At 37.7% G+C, this 17976-nt stretch overlaps 1 protein-coding gene and 1 long non-coding RNA gene across 2 annotated transcripts; one reads left to right on the forward strand and one right to left on the reverse strand.

Annotated features, from left to right (window-relative positions):
- The first annotated feature begins 2135 nt into the window (after positions 1-2135).
- Positions 2136-3055, forward strand: LOC130097320 (gastrula zinc finger protein XlCGF7.1-like). The gene has a single exon (XM_056264120.1). It carries the CDS (start codon positions 2167-2169, stop codon positions 3049-3051), a length of 885 nt encoding a protein of 294 aa, XP_056120095.1. The 5' UTR covers positions 2136-2166; the 3' UTR covers positions 3052-3055.
- Positions 3056-9346: 6291 nt separating this feature from the next.
- Positions 9347-14623, reverse strand: LOC130097338 (uncharacterized). The gene is made up of 3 exons (XR_008808289.1): positions 14424-14623; positions 9745-9939; positions 9347-9394 (listed from the first exon to the last, which is right to left on the reverse strand). It is a non-coding gene; the product is annotated as an uncharacterized LOC130097338 (long non-coding RNA).
- Positions 14624-17976: the final 3353 nt, after the last annotated feature.

Genomic DNA, 17976 nt, shown 5'->3' on the forward strand with positions numbered 1-17976 from the left:
AAATTGAGCGCACGAGCACAACGCCCCACCCAGTCTCCTCCCCCAATGAAATTAATTTAAATATGGTAATTAGTCCAATTTGGCAAAAGAAACCTGCAAGAACGTGGCTAAAGCAAGCAAGAAACGAAATTTCACTGAAAATGTATTCTGTGTGAAAGTGTAATTTATTCCTGTGATCAAAGCTGAATTTTCAGCATCATTTCTCCAGTCTTCAGTGTCACATGATCCTTCAGAAATCACTCTAATATGATGATTTGATGATCAAGAAACATTTTTGAGTATTATCAGTGTTGAAAATAGGTGTGCTTCTGCTTCATATTTTCGTGGAAACCGTGATATAGTATTTTCAGGATTCTTTAATGAATAAAAACTTAAATCAAACAGATATAGAAATCTCATAATCTTTTGCAACATTATAAATGCATTTACTCTCACTTTTAAACAAATTCAATGTGTCCTTGCTGAATAAAAATATTACTTTCTTTTTTTATCTTTACTGACCGAATTAATGAAGTTTATTTTTTATTCCTAGTTAAGCCAACACTGCCATTGCTAGACGGGTTGTATCAATTTGCACATGCTTTATATATGTTCTTACTTAATTCCATAATAGAATATTTTAATAAGACTCGTGTGACAATATGTCAAATAATTTATCAATTACAAATTATAAGCAATATCTGACAGCTGGTGGTGCGATAGAACAATTCGTAGTGTAATGTTTGCCACTTCACTTTATTGCCTCTATGAGTCGCCAACGTAGGGGTGGGCAATATGGCAAAAATATCATATCACGATTTTTTTCAGGAAAATCACGATTAACGATTTTATCACGATTCTTTTTCATGTTGGTTTTACTATTTTGCAAGTGACTGAGCATTACAGCCAAACTAATGTCCCTATTTAAAAAAAAAAAAAGCCTTATAGGTAACAAAAGAAAAAAGAATGGCAGAATTTAGGCCAAAGTGGCGAAGATAAAAATCTTTATCATTATTTTCTTTGTTATTAAGAATTAGGAACAAAGATACACATTAAGCATACACAACTTAATATACAAATGAAATAAACAGTGCTTTATTTTTTCAGCTACAGTAGGGGTATTTAACAGTAGCATTGAAGAAAGTAATTAGGCTAAATGAACGAATACGAAAATAAAACAACATAGACTTCACTGTATAAATTATACATTGATTATTATTAAAGCTACTACTAAAGTTCTCAGTCAAGAGCAGTGAGTGATTTCCTCTTTGTGTTTTGTTGTTTTATTAACATTAAAGGGATAGTTCTCCCAAACATTTTAATTGTCATCATTTACTCTCTCAAGTTGTTTTAAACCCGAATAAGTGTCTTTCTTCTGTTGAAAATAAAAGTTATTTGGAAGAATGTGGCTAACCAAACAGTTGCTGTACTCCAGTGACTTGTATGTTTTCCTACTATGGAAGTCAATGGGGACCAGCAACTGTTTGGTTAGCCACATTCTTCCAAATAACTTTTATTTTCAACAGAAGAAAGAAATTAATACAGGTTTGGAACAACATTAGAGTGAGTAAATAATGACAGAATTTTTATTTTTGGGTGAACTATCTCTTTAAGGACAAGGGGCAGCTTGTTTACTAACTGGCTACTGTCGCTTTAAGAACTGCACGCGACGCGTCTAATATACACGCATTTGACAAGCAGATTTTCTCTCATTTTTTTTCTGTTTGCTTTCACTTTAGACATAACCAACTTTGTTTATGTAAACCTTGTGTGTATTTGACAATATTAGCGCAATAAGACTCGAAAGATAACTTATAACGTAGTCCAGTAAACAGACGCTGTTAGACAGGCTTTTAGTGCCCGTGTGCTTCGGGTGTATGCGCTCAGAAAGCACACGTCAGAACAGCGCATCAGCACGTGAATTACATGTTTAACCAGCAAGGCTTTAAAGCACATGCAAATAATGAACTTCTGTGAACTGCAGTGTCCCGTTCTTTTGCGTTAACATTTGTTGTATGTTGAGACGGAGCTCGGCGCCAGAACTGCAACTGATAAAATGCACGATACTACGATATTTCTTCAAAAGCAGATCGTGGAGACATTTTAATCGTCCACGATCAAAAACCGTGATATCGCACACCCCTACGCCAACGGACAAAAATCACGACAAATGTACGTACGCCAGACATGAAGTTTACTTGGAGGAACGCACATTCTTACGTTAATTTCACTGTTAGTACATCTGGTCGTGAACGTGAAAGCTGGCGTACGCCGTGTTTTTGTGTGTACGCAGTGTTGATACATGAGGCCCCTGATCTCTGTTGCTTTCTGCTATTAAATAAGGGTTCACTTGAACTGATTCTAACTGTATTTCTGTGTATTTTAGACCAGGTGAGAGTGAAAGAGCAAAGACAAGAACTGAATGAAGTGGAGGAGGAACATCGTAACTTTACAATAAAAAGAACAAAAACCAAAAAGACGCACACCTGCACTCAGTGTGGAAAGAGTTTCACACAGAAAGGAAACCTTAACAAACACATGAGAATTCACACTGGAGAGAAACCGTATACATGCTCTCAGTGTGGAAAGAGTTTTTCTCAAGCATCAACTCTCAGTGTTCATCTGCGGATTCACTCTGGAGAAAAAATATTTAACTGTGATCAGTGTGGTAAAGATTTTATTTCATCATCAAATCTAAAATCTCACCTGAAAGTTCATTCAGATGAGAAGCCTTATGTGTGTTCTCTCTGTGGAAAGAGTTTTTCATGGCTGAACAGTTTTAAACTGCACCAGAAAACACACAATGAAGTGAGAGATTATATGTGCTTTGACTGTGGGATGAGATTTACTACATCTGGTGATCTGAAACGGCATCAACGAGTTCATACTGGAGAAAAACCTTACAAGTGCTCATATTGTGACAAGAGTTTCACTCATTCTGGAAACCTGAAATCACACGAGCGAGTTCATACTGGAGAGAAGCCGTACGCCTGTACTCAGTGTGAGAAGAGTTTCACCCAATCAAAGAATCTAGTGACTCATATTAGAAAGCATTGTTCTGTGTCACAGTGAGCAAATGTTTTGTTAGATTAGATAGAGATTTGTTAGAGTAAATGTGTAGTTAGTTAACTAATAAACTAGTGTTGCTGTGAATGCCACAAGATTTGTGTTTTATATGTTGGAGAACAAGAAAATGATTGAAAATTATTTTAATTGAACACTTACTCAAAGAAAATAAAAAATACCAAAATGAAAAGAGACTGGAAAGAAATGCAGAAAAACAACAACAATCAGGTATATGTTCATAAATCAACAACAATTCCCTGAATTCGATTCATTTTTTAATTGTAACATTTGTTAACTATATCATTAAACCCGAAAATTATCGGCCGAAATTTCTTTTTTTTTTTTTTTGGTCTAAAGAAAAAAGGCAGAACAATGACGCCCCACAATGTGTATTGTATGTAATTACAATTAATTATAGTTATTTTTATAAGTAATTAAAAAACAACCTTTTAAGCGTTTTCAGTTAATTGGACTCTTATTAAAGGTGATAAACTTTTGTTTACACTGTGTTCTTTTTGCTAAAATGTATGCAACGTGTTTTGGAGAAAAAAATTTATTTCATAATGTGATTTTCCCCACCCACCCTACACACTGTCAATTCTTTTATTTCAATGAAAGGTTAGATTTTTGGCAATTTTTTTATTGAAAGATCAAAAGGATACACGATGCAGATTTATTTTTTACAGCCAGTTTTGAACATGTTTACCAGGGGTGCCATTAATTCTCTATTAATAAAACTTTTTTTTTTGTCTTAAACAATTATTGTAAATACTTAGAAGAAATCTAACATTTATGCTGCATAATTTTTTCCAGACATCAATAGCATTAGTATCAGTGATAGGTCTACTGACCTTCATTCGTAAAAAGATGCCATTAAACAAGTATTTAAAATATACTGTCTTTATGTTGTCTCTGCATTCATTTGTAGATAAGCTGTGAAATTATTACATTATAAAATATATAAACTAATATAAAAATGTTTGTTTGTAGAATGTTTGAAATGTCAATCTCAAGTGCAATGCCAATTGCAACCTCACTCACTCATACAAAGTCAGTTATTCATCTTGGCAATATTTGCTAGGTATATGGCTGTTTGTGGGGGTTTACCCTAACTACTTGTCTTGCTGGTTATATTGATATTGATGTAGCGACAACGAGAATGAAACCCACACAAGTGAAGCTGTCATACATAATCTTAACTAAAGGAAGGACGTTGTCAATGTTTTATAATTTGGCAAGAACAGATCTGTTCAGAAATGGTAAAACAAGAGGCCCTAACAAGAAGTCACCTGACCCCTGCGACTAAACAGACTGAACCATTCAGGGTCCCGAGCTAGTTTTCCCCTCATCAATTATTATATCTCCTTAAGGCTGAAAAAGTGGACTTGCATACAAAATACCCTTTGTCTTGAAGACAGCCATTTGCGAACTAAACCCTCACGTGGTACACACCACGGATGAGACAAATGCTGACCATGAGGATACACACACACACACACACACACACACACATATATAAGGACTTTCCTCCAATTCTCCAATACCAATAAACTCATCCCAGAACAATTCTTGACTGACCCATAATCAAAATCATGTAACATAATTATATATTGTGTTTACAACCCCTGTATGTGTCTATTCTGCTTAGATCACATCTAAGTCATGTAATTGTTTTAAATATTAGAGATACTGGAATGAAAGTGTCGTGTTTCCTATCATTATGCTCGTATGTTTTTAATTCAATAGGTGGCTTGATTGTAATCTGTGTAAAAATGTTTATGTTCTTAAAATGGAAATTATGTCTAAACTGAATCCTCTGTTCAAGCTGGGGGGGGGGGGGGGGGGGGGGGGGGGTCGGAAAGACCCCCTTCTCAAATAACCATATAGTATCTTATTGTCCGAATTCCGAATTCCTCCAGGAGGCGGGACAAACATTTTGAGTTTAAAATCTTAGACCCGAACACAGAATCCCTGCTTCTTGTGATCCGCTCTTGTGATGCTCTTGTGATGCTCTCTTGCCCTCTGCTCTCTTGTGACTCTCTTGTGATGCTCTTGTGATGCTCTCTTTCGGCAGAACAAGCCGGGTGGAGCCGACGATGGTTATAGTAACCATGAAGACGCAGAGACAAATGACCCAAATCAAGATATGGGTTAAAACAGATTTAATTCAAGCCATCTCGTCACACTTTTCTTTCTTTTCTTAGTTTGTTTCTTTTCCGTTAAAAGTCTCGGTTCTAAGTTAAGTTTTGCTGCAAAGTTTCGTTTAAAACGTTTCGACTGCAACACGCTTCCAACTTCAAAGACTTTCATCCATCCGCCAACACACCACGTGACTGGCTGCCCAAGATCTATCAAGCACGAGGAGACCGCCAGCCAAACCACGGACCCGGGAACCTCCTTCACGACAAAAGGGAACCCCAAAGCAAGGACAAGCAAGTACCTCCAGACTTTTAGCTGAAACTGCAGGTGCATTTTAATATCAAATTGAATTACCCGCCTAAGAAACGATACAAGGGTGAAATTAATTATTGATGGTTCGTTCAGGTCATGTCTTTTAAGTGCATATAGAAACTTGGGATCTCACCATCTAACTCCTAAAACTCATTCTTCCTCACTCTCTGTCTTTCTTCAACTTGTATGAATGCGTGTGCGTGTGTTTGTGTTATATTAGTTTTATGTGTGTTAGTCATAGGCTTATAATCAATAAAGTATTGTTTGTATTTGAAAAGAGAAGCATTACTTGTGTTATGTGCTTACAGATTTATTGTCTTGAACTTCGATCTAAGTTACCCATGCTTTGACCCTTGATTTATTTCTTAATTTAGCTGTTAGCTGGGAATTAGTCTTTCTTGGCCAAGAAGATATTATATTTCCTAGAATTAATAATTGTTTATGCTTTCCGTTCATTGGATGAACTGATAAACTGATCATACTATTGATTTTGCTACAGTAAATTCTGAAAATAATTCAATTATTAATTATTGATCATAATCCGTTATGAATAATAATTAATTATATTTATACGTGCGTATAATCGCTACATTGATTTGATCTTGAAAAAAGAATAAACAGTGCTGGTTTTCCTGGCATTTTGGCAAAGACAGGTAATAATAATAATAATAATAAATTTTATTTGTAATGCACTTTTCATTTGCGAACAAATCTCAAAGTGCTACAGCAAACCTATTTCAAAAGTAAAAACAGGGGCAAGAAAAGGAAAACGTAAAAACAGTTAAGTTCAGCATTAGTTGTAGCTATTTTTAAATAGAAAAGTCTTTAAGCCTTTTTTAAAATGGTCAACTGACTGTGGAACCCTCAGGTGGTCTGGCATACGTACCTTCGCTTTGGGCCCCCAATTTGCTAAATCCGCCACTGCCTGGAAGTATGAAAGGGCGCCTTGCAAAAATGACAATCACCTTTTTCGTCTTCAGGGACTGTTTTGTCAGTAACCGCTTTGAAAATCAGGTAATTATGAAATGCACTGAGAAGGCTGAGTGCTTTCAGAAGTTTGCAGACCAGTGCTTAAGATATCTGAAGCCGGGTGTGTCTATCTGGAAAGGAAGATGCCGGGTTTATATTTCTGGGAAGGAAGAGCGCACACAGGCAGTTCTCGAGGGAACTGACTGTACAAATTGTGAGCATTTTTCTCACGCACGCTCGGCTCTCATCTGGATGTGAGGTTCCCAGATGAAGCTCGCCGATCGCCTTGAGAGGGGTGTAATCCTTTCAGACTATGCAGCGGCTGGCGAGGGTAAGCTGCAGGTGGATGATGAAAGTTTGATGGTAAAAGTAAAAAAATAAAAACTTAGTCCGGCAGCGAGTGCTCTTCCGGACAAACAGGAGATGGCTGATGAGGGTGGTGATAATCGGATAGATCCTGCCCCGTGTATGCTGAGCTGGTTGGTGTTATGGAACGCGCTGCAGTTGCCATGACTGCTCGTTGGCGGAGAAATCGCTCTTGATGTGAGGGGTTTTTCCCCGGTCATAGAACCACCAGGTGAGCCTTTCATTTCTTCCCGATTTCATACTGAGATGGACATGGAAGAACCCATACTCTGCCTGTATCCTGTGATCGAAACAGTACATGTGGGTGACATTTCACTCGCTTCCTCTGATGCTCAATCTCAAAAGAAGACCAGAAAAGGTAATAATAAGAAAACTACAAATAGGATGACCAGAGTAAGAGAAATATCTCTTTAACTCTTTTTGGTTGATGTACATTTTTTTATTTTTCTGTTGTTTTGGTTAAGTTGGCTTGATTTACATTTGAATATACGTGAAACTCTTTGCTTTTTGCCTTTGCATATTCTGATTCTGTTTCTTCTTTTTTTGGTTTTCTATTTTTGCAAAGAGTTTTATCTTTCTTTTGGGGTTCGGTGTGCAGTGTATTTATTTTGTGCTGCTTATTTGATTTCTTATTAAATGAAATTTCATTATTTTTTGGTATTTTTCTAGTTTGTAGTTTGTTTTGCTGCTTAGTTAATTATTGTAACCTGATTGAGATCGGTTTGGTTTATTTCCTGTATACTGTTAAAACCAGTTACTGTATTTTCCTGTAAACTGTTGAGCTCAATTTGGTTAATTTCTCTGTACACTAAGATTCATTGTCGTGCTTTTGCATCTCTTTAACTCTTTTTGGTTGATTTATTTTGTTTAATTCATGATTTGTAATTTGGGGGCAAATAGGCCTTGTACATTTCTTTTCCAGTTTTGTTAATTCTTATCTTGTTGGGTTTTTTTGTTTAATTTAAAATCAACATAGAGCAATTCAGTGCCTTAATTATTCTGTGTGCTTTTTTTAGTGACTCATATTAAGATTGCTCTGTTCTTGTGCCACAGGATCTGGGGCCAAAGGCAGGGGGGCCGGCTCTAGTCCCTCTAAGTGGTGGTGGTGTGTTCTTCACAGTGTGCCGTGTCCATCTGTGGAGTAGGGTGTGAGTGCGTGTGGTTGCGTGCACTGGTGAGCGGAATGATTTCTCTGTTATATGTAGCAGACGGGACCTATGTCCGCTTAGTAGGGGTAAATCACTCTTCCCTGAATGGCTGGTCCCTAACCCCCAGGCCTATTAATCTCGTGGCTACTCTGCCCGCTCAGTAAAGCACAATAGCTTAGGCTTTAGGATTTGGACATGTCACGGTGGAGACCTAAAGTGCAGAATATCAGTAGCCTAACTGTCAGTGTGTGTGTGACTGTTAGGGTTCTGCAAGATATGGGACCCAGACGCAAATGAGCAGACAAGGTTTTTATTAACAGGACTGAAGACTTGAAACAGCAGGGAGTGAAGCGTGAATCACAGTAAAAACAGTAGGGCAAGGCAGACGACAACGACAGGCAGGATGGATGACCACTGAGACCGTCAGTGTTTATGATGTTTACATTATATCTTCAACTAGTTGAAATGTTCCTCCTGTAAATGTATTTCCCTTTCAAATGCGCATTCTGATTAATACATACATTTATTTCCAAACTAACCTGACGAAGTCCAGTGCTCGTCTTCTCATTAACAGCGTTTTTCTCTTACTGATCATATTTCATACCGGTTGAATTTACAATCCTAAACTGATTTTTTTTCTGATAAACATGGTTAAAATATGGCTGATTTTTGGTTACCATGATTTAACTATTAACGTGTTGTTTTATTTTGTATTTTATTTGTAGTAAAACCATGGTCTATTATCGTAAGAGCAGTATGAAAATAGCTGAATGAATGTCTTAAACTACCGTAAAGAAATGTAACGATCCTACAAATTGAATTCCTCTTAACAGCCTAACAGTGCGACGAATTTTGGAATAAACGTGTGAATTACATACAGTGTAATGAAAAATGACTGAAATATTTAATACAAATAAATAAAAATATGAATTTTGATCTTATTCATCAGTGCTCGCCTCATACACACTGCAGCGTTGTGGTCACTATTTAGACGAGCACTGACGTGGGGTGAAATTTTCACGCATGTTTAAGAGCCATGGCTTATGTTAGATTAAAAACCTACAAGTTCCTTTGAGTTTGAAAAATCATGTACACAGTAATCATCAAAATATCTCTTCTCCTGTCTCTTAAAATGAACACCCGCAGGATGATTTACAAATCTGGACATTTTCAGAGGCGTTTATTCAACTAGATGTTAACAAAAGCACATTGAAAATACATAACCGGAAGAATCGATACACTGCTTCGACGAGCACTTCCAGTAATCAATTCTGCCGTGATAAAAGTCTATAAGTAAATTACCGTAATTAAAACTTACCAGCGTAAGCGCGATACAGAGTAGATTTGACACTACTGCGTCCTAGTGCCTTTGGCTTTCGTACCACGAGTTAATCCGTGGGTTCGGGACGAATCCCCTGTATCAACACAAAAATAAATTAAATTCAGTTGCAAGTCTGAGAGAGTGTATCAGTTTAATTCAGCACACAAGTCATATTGTAGGTGTACATCCTATGCAGGCAACCGCTGCTCTGCAAAATAGAAGGAAACAAATGTATACTGAAATGTGATGTGTGAGTAATTCTAGAATTGCATGTATGGCTATATCTGAGGGACCCAGACACATCTTATATTACCATGTGAACAATTCTTATGGATGAGGTGTAGGATATGGATATACTGTGCAGAAACATCTACACCAGAATCAGTATTCCAACAGTGTGCACTTACAAACTTTAAAGACACAACTTGCATCAGACAAACTTACCTGTGTCCTTGGACGGTGCCATGATTGAAGCACACCGGTGCAGGACAGTGGGGTTGGCACAGTTTTCAGCCCCATGGTGCTGTAGTGAGCCGTTTGAAACAGGAGTGCAACCACATGGTTGCATAAAGCCATTCCAGCAGCACACGAGCAGGAGCATCCATTTAACTCCACAGGTCTAACGGCATGCAGCACAATCTAGAAACTGAGAACATTTACTTGAGGGAAAGTTTGGATGTTTAGCCTATACAGTAATTAGCATTTATTTGACACTACATTATTGTAAAACTAGGTTGAACAAAATTAAGGCAACAGCCGAAAAAAAAAAAAAAAGGTACAGATCTGCAACAGCAGATATATGGAACAACAAAAAGAGCATCTGCAACAGCAGAAGAAACAAAAACATACTGAACAAATGCACCTGAACCTTTGTAGGTCTGAAACCATGCTCTATTCACTACAACACATTACAAGTTTGGGGTAATTTGGTACCGTAATTTGGTACTGTAGCACTGTCTGGATCCAAACTGTAAATCTGATGAAATCCATCAAGGATCAGAAAGATTAGGCTACTATCTACATGATGTCCTGTTGATAAACAAAAGACTACAGAAAGCCAGTAACGCATGTTGACGAGTAAGGTAGGAACTAGAGCATGATTTCGGCCTGAACTTCCTGACAATCAATGTAACCTGAAGTGTATGTGGCTCTTCATTCTTTCGCATAGAACGGTAGCAGCTCGCCTGCACTACCACTTCCTCACTCACTAAATCTGACACTGCATTAAAAGGGGGAAATAGTCACACATCATACTGAAAAAGGATTAAATGTTTAACCACATACAACTTAACCTTTGGCTGTGATTCTTAGGGCCCGTCCACACGAAGACGCGTTTCGCTGTATACATTTTATCGTATTGGCGTTTCGTCCACACGGATCCGGCGTTTTGGGAGACTGAAACCGCTATTTTTTGAAACCGGGTCCCAGAGTGGATAAATCTGAAAACGACACCCTTGCGTTTTCGTGTGTACGGCCAATCCGTATATTTTGTGAAACGATGATGTCATCACCCCACGTGTCGACTAGTCAGACACTGCTCACGTAACAGCAACAAATCGAATATCGTGACTCCCTATTTTGTACCAGGCCATTTATGGTTGTTCAATAAAGTTCTTGGTAAAAAAGAAAAGAAGAAGCTACTGTGCCTAATTTGTATAGTATTTTTTTTTTACTGTATATGTATAGTAGCCTACAGCGCGCAAGGTTTATGCGCATGCTCTAAGTCTTTTTCTCGCATTTTTAGTGTATCTCTATGGCAGAATTACAGTGCCACATACTGGTCTGGGATGTATACTACATCGTTTTGACTCGTTTCAGGAGTAGCATCTGCCTGCAGTCCCGGAGGCTGCATTTTCAGGACCCCACTTCTAGGACCGCATTTCTAGGACCCTAGTTTTTTAGTGACAGCGCCACCTACCGAATTAGAGGACCAGCGAAGATGGATGACATTCAGAGTGTGAGTATCAAATGCGAATCAATTTTTATTTGTTTAACTTTAAAAACAATTGTGATGCATTTCATTGGAAAGTTAACGTTGCCAACGTGCTGGTGATTTGCTAAACAGTCTTGAATGCATAGCCATCATATATTAGCCTCTAATGCTGGAAAATGAATTGTTGAACTGTTGCATGATAAGCATGTGTTGACTTATTTACAGCACAATAAACTGTAGCATGTTCGTTCTGAAAGCTTGTTAATTACTCATTGTTTTTCCATTTTAATTCAGTTAAAATAATCTTAATGTTTTCACTGTCACGTGCTCACAGTCAGCCTGTTTAACGTTACCCACAATACATGTTATGTGTCTCTTCATTTTGACATGGTTTTATAAAGTTGGTAGTGCTGCTGCATACATCACAATGTGTGCTTTAAATATTATATATGGTCAGGAAAAGTCGTGTCAATAATGTTATTTCTATTCAGGTTTCTTGCATCTCTCTCTATCATTTTTTTCTCAGTTCAGATGGGCTTTATTGACATGAGTGTTTCTAGAACCTTTGTTCCCACAACATCAAAATATTGTTTTTCCCCCCAAATCTTTGAACAGTATGCAATAATTGTATTATGAACATTAATTGGTATGAAGATTGATATCATTATTTTTATCATTACTCTGTGGTAACTAAGATCTTTTAAATATGAAATTTAAAATTAGAGAGTAGAACATGTTCAACTAAATGTTCCTTATTTAATTCACTTCTCTTTCTCTCTCTTAGGAGTCAGTGATGATGTTGTCCATGTGTTTGTCCATCCATTGCAGTTCTGTCTATGTGGTTCACATCATGATCAATTTTGTTTTTGTGTGTTCAAGTTCAGTTGTTATATATTATTTTGTAAAATATTTAGTGTGTTCAAGTTCAGGTGTTATATATTATTTTGTAAAATACACAATCTTAAATCTACCCCCAGAGTCATCCTTGTCTTCCCTCTGTACTTGAAAATGTGGTCCATCTAGTGACTGAAAAGGCTATAACATGATTCCTTGTTTATTTTACTTGAGTTATTATATAGTATGCTACTTAGACCCAATCATTCATTTCTCAACATTCCTAGGAACCTGGTTTAATTGCAATAAAGAAAGTAGTATGTGGGTGTAATACAACTTTAAAAAAAACTCTAATGTAGTTCAAACTGGGTGGAAATACTGCCTTGGTGGCACTTTTTTCGGTCCTCCAAAACTAGGATCCTGGAAATGCGTTCCTGGGACTGCGGTTCTCCGACTCGGTAGGTGGCGCTGTCACAAAAAACTAGGGTCCTAGAAATGCGGTCCTAGAAGTGGGGTCCTGAAAATGCCAATAGCGTCTGGCTGCAGACAAGTGACGTCACTTGCACTCTCGGACTTGCACGCTCAGACACGAGCGCTTCCTCTGCAAGTGACGTCACTTGCACTCTCAGACACGAGCGCTTCCTCTGCAAGTGACGTCACTTGCAATCGACGCCTGATCTCTACGGAACGCGATCGTAATAGTCTTTAAACGAAACGCGTGAAATTTGACCGCGTCAACACGAAGTGTTTGTCCGCGGCAATTTTTTACGTGTTTCTTTTGAACGCGTAGACACGCTCATTTTGGTCGTGTTAAGGTGTCATTTGTCATTTTGTTGACAGTTTTTTTCAAATTGCTAAAACACTACAAGTGGAATTTGAGGCTCACTCAGTGAAACCATTCACTCATGTACCCAATCTTTAGACCAAGCCTGCAAAAATACAAGGACATTATATGCTTTGCACTCAGTTTGCATTTGAAAAACAAACTATTTGCAAAACTCTAAACACATTTCTCTACATTACACACATCATTCAAAACTAACAGCTCTTGTGTTTCATTTGGGAAACACTGGCATTTAAATGCCACATTAATTTACTGATGACCTACAGCCAATCATGTGGGAAAACACTTGTACATAAATTGATCACTTAGAAATCAAAACTCAGTTTTGAGAAAGAAAGAAATTGATCACTTAGAAATCAAAACTCAGTTTTGAGAAAGAAAGAAATTATTTTTACTATTATTATATATTTAATTATTTTCAAGACATTTTGGACAATTTCATGCTCCTAACTTTGTGGGAACAGTTTGTAGATGTAAAACATCAAGATGATGCATTTTTTTTCTTTTTATTGTAAATGTCAATTTACAGTTATTACACACAGTTAATGTGCAAAACAGACAAATACAAGGTAGAAATAGACAATATACAACATATATAAAAACACATTAGCACATTATTCACTTTGCTCTAGTGTAGTTCGACAGTTTACCTTTAATTTCATGACATCGACTACATGTTCAAGAAACATTTGCATGTCATTCATTACAGTAAAGATGAAGCAAAAGGGTTCCAGAGCATCGATTCTGTCCTGTGGAAACTCAGCCTTCTCTAATCTCTCAATGGCTTCCGCAACGTCTTGTTCCTCCATACACTCTACTTTGGGCAAATGAACAGAACCATACAGTGCACTAGATTGATCCAAACACCACTTGCTGGCTATCTTCAAATCTGGCATCAATCGACTCTGTGAAATAACACGGAGAACAAGGGATTGCAAGTGACGCCACAGCCGGTAGCGGAGAGCAGGTGTCGACTGCAAGTGACGTCACTTGCAGCGGAAGCGCTCGTGTCTGAGCGTGCAAGTCTGAGCGTGCAAGTCTGAGAGTGCAAGTCTGCAGCCAGACCCTTCTCGAAAATGCAGCCTCCGGGACTGCAGACAGATAATATTGCGTTTCAGTGGTTTCGTGTGTACGCAGATATTTTTGGAGACGGCGCCGTGTTTACGGAATTTATTTTTAGAACGAGGGAAAAAAAATATCGGATAGGGAACGCACCGGCTTCGTGTGGACGTGGCCTTAAACTGCCGCAACGGCATTTCGGAACGTTAATGTAGCCAAAGTGATCATCAAAACATCGGGTCATTAACGTTAGCTAGACGTTACCTCAGGCAAAAGTTTAATGACCACTGACACTGACATACTCAAGTGAAAGCAAAAAAGTCACATTGTTCGAATTATTCAAATAGGATACACTGTATTTGAAGTGAACCTATCTAACAAGCTGACGAATAGCTTACTAAACATAACAAGCTAGCGATAACTCGCCAACAGAACAGAATTCAAGCTACTTACCTCTATAATTGAAGACAAAATTCTCGTAGAAGAACTTGTATCCTTTCTCCAACTTGGATGATTTTACCTTTGAGTGTTCATTCACGAGTCGCACCACATCGTCTTGGCCAACTTTTGGGAGATGCGAGAGCGAAGTTGTCCAGCAATTACAGGCAGCCATTTCGAACGCAATAACCGGAAGACGCAGTACACTGCTTCAGCTATTTTTGACGGCTACTTCCGGCGTTCTATTGTGATGCGATAAAGGCCTACATACCTATTCTCAACCTTGTAAGCATCGTTTCCGAGATTCCTCCTGTCGTCTATAGTAACATATACAATTAAATCCCAATGAGTTCACACCTCAATCCAGAAGATGGCGGTAATGCACTTTGTTTGCAAACTGCCAGTAAAAAACCACAGATGAAGAAGAAGATCCTCATTGAGAAGTTTTGTGTTGCTCTGGTGAACATCTCTGAGCGTTTCTTCCTGTGGTTTTGTCTTCTCGTGGATTACTCTTGGACTGTTTATTCTCTTCGTGATTCTTTGCTGCCTGTCCTGTTTTCTATTGTGGACTGATTTATGTAAGTTTGCTTTCTGCCCTAAACTTATGCCTGTTTTCGGATTACGAGTTGCTTTGTCTACTGTTGTGTTTGTTTAAAGCGCGTTTAAAAAAAAAAAAAATCTCCACATATCATTTTGGTGGATTATGTTTTAGCCATATCTGTGACCTGTGTAGAATAGATGAATTGCAGTTATTGTTAGGGAGGACGGTAATGTGTCTTTTCTAATGCATCCTTCAGCTGAAAGACAGTGAATCTGAAGGGTGTGTGTGTGTGTGTGTGTGTGTGTGTGTGTGTGTGTTTTGCACGATAGTAGGAACAAATGACATTGCGTTATTTTATTTTTCTGCGATATGAAAGCAATTTCACCAGATGACTTGAATAGCTCTATTTGGAAAGAATGAATCATTCATTCTAGAATGACTGGGATGATTTTGTAATGAAGTAAATTGGCATAGAAAGTAAAAAAATACAAGTATAGATAAATACAATAGAACAAAGCCTCTTTGCCTCTTTTTTTTTTCTAGGCAAATCTAACTGTATCCAGGTACTACGGAAGCGTATTGCATTCACTTGAGGAAAAAAATCTACTCTGTTTTTCTGAATTAACGAGTTAATTATCTCAGAATTACGAGATAATTTTTCATGGAAAAAAGTTTTTGCTCTGTTTTTCTGAATTAATGACTTAATTATCTCAAAATTATGAGTAACTCATTAATTCATAAAAACAGAGTGAAAAAATGTTTTTCAAGAAACAATTCTCTAATTCTAATTCTGTGATATTAACTCGTTAATTCAGAAAAACAGAGCAAAAACTTTTTTCCCATGAAAAATTATCTTTTAATTCTGAGATAATTAACTCGTTAATTCAGAAAAACAGAGTAGATTTTTTTTTCCTCAAGTGAATGCGCTTCCGTAAGGTACAGAGTCAGACATTGAATAATCAAATGTAAAATAACACTGCATATAGTCTTCACTGTATAAATTAAATATAATTAATAGGGCTGGGGTAAACGATTATTAATTAAACGATTAGTCTGTCGATTATTTTATCGATTAGTCGACTAATCTAACGACTAATTGAACGATTCTTTTTTGTAACATGGAAATTGCAGGAGTGCACATTCAATGCACAACAATTTTGATCTGGTTCTTACAGAGTATCTACACTGTAAAATGTTTGGTAGGCTACTCAAATGAGCCCTATCACACTTGGATGTGGTGCTCATTTTAATGTTTTCAGTGCTCTTTTCAGTGCTCATAAAAAATATCCGGACTGATTTTTCGGTTTTGTTGATGGGGGTGGGGTTTACATGCGCTTCATAAGGCACACACGCACATTTGCACACACACGCGCAAGGTCTCTCGCTCTCTCCCTCGCTGCGCGCGCTACACGGTTTGGAGCTCGCGAGCTCTAGATTCCGGGAGATTTTAACTAATTTGTGGTCATCAGGGACCCGCTATCACTATGCGGGAGACTTGGGATGTCAACTCCATTTGACAAAGAGCGCAAATAACGACACCTTTACGTTTGGGACTAAATTTGAAGTATTCCCATACCTTCGATGATTTAGTGCGAGCTGGGTTTTTTTAGGACTTTTTCTTTTGTTGGGACTTTTGCATGGCTTTGTTGTGAATTCTGTGAAGAGGTTGCTGTTTCGTCCTCGATTCTGCAATGTTTCGGTCTCCCACGTGTGTGTGGCGAGCTGTGCCGCCGGGAACGGTGCAAAAAAATAAATACATAAATAATTAAAGAAGCGTCGACAAAAAAAATATGACGTCGACGAATTTTTGACGTCATCGACGCGCCGCTACAGGCCTAATAATTAATTTAATTATCTTTGTTAAAAGTACACCGTGCCCAGAGCCATAGAGAGAGCCCCAATAGTTCCAAAACATACGCGGGCTGTCATGTTCTTCTATGGGACAGACAGCCGCGATTGCATTATTGAACGGTAAATATAAAATAAAACACACACCCAAGTACTTTTTCAGCTGTTACTGCATTATTGCATTTTGTTAATGTCAGTTTTGCATTTGGAGAGGCAGGGTAACAACGAAATACTGTATATTACTTAGATACGTTTTAGGCTTTATTTTGGAGGTTAAAGCTTGGTGTTCATGTTCGCATGGGTAGTAGCACTGGCTTTACCAGCTTTCATCTGATGATGCACGTCTCATGATATTTATTTTAGCACAACTGTGCTGTATTAGGCTATTGATTCCCGTGGTCTTGCTTTATTCCGATTCAGCCATAGCCTACCTTCGTGATCACGCAAAGAGGTCTGCAGTGGCGGTCCGTTTAGAATTTCAACCAACATTAAATATAAATAATTACACTGTGCATGTACAAATGAATGATTTTGGAGGGAAATGGACTGCTCCCATAACGTAGAAAGCAACGACTATATTTGCAGCAATGTTCGTATATTAACTTCATAAAATGAAACCGGAGAGATAGTTAATGAGTGAATTAACTATGTTCCTAAATACGATCCATAACATGTATGTTTTTAACATATGATCCATAACTGTTAACGGTATTCATTTCAGTATGGCTAATGTACCCTTTCATCCTACCCTAATCATAGACTAAACCATTCATCAGAAAACACACACAAATACATATACGATGTTCTGTGTACATACACTACACATGTATATATATTTAAATCACACATAACTAACCCTAACCCATACACATAATATATTAATTGTGTATGTATATATACTGTAGGCCTATATATATATATATATATGAATGCATGTAAATTTATGTATATGTATTACACAAACACACTGTTGTAGCCAATTTTGATGTGTGTTTTATGTGTTTTGTCAGTAGTAAGTTGAATAGGGTGATGTTTTTCCGCTTGCACACCAGGGGGCATAGGTGGGGGAATCACAGTACTTATGGAGACTATATAAGGAAGTCACAGGTGTATGGCGTCAGGGAATTAGGATCTGAGGAAGCTCACAGTTTTTCAACCGTGCTTGTGTGCATGTGTGTT

This window comes from Rhinichthys klamathensis, unplaced genomic scaffold, assembly GCF_029890125.1.
Source record: "Rhinichthys klamathensis goyatoka isolate OS25496 unplaced genomic scaffold, OSU_Roscu_1.1 h1tg000216l_1, whole genome shotgun sequence".
Taxonomy (NCBI): domain Eukaryota; kingdom Metazoa; phylum Chordata; class Actinopteri; order Cypriniformes; family Leuciscidae; genus Rhinichthys; species Rhinichthys klamathensis.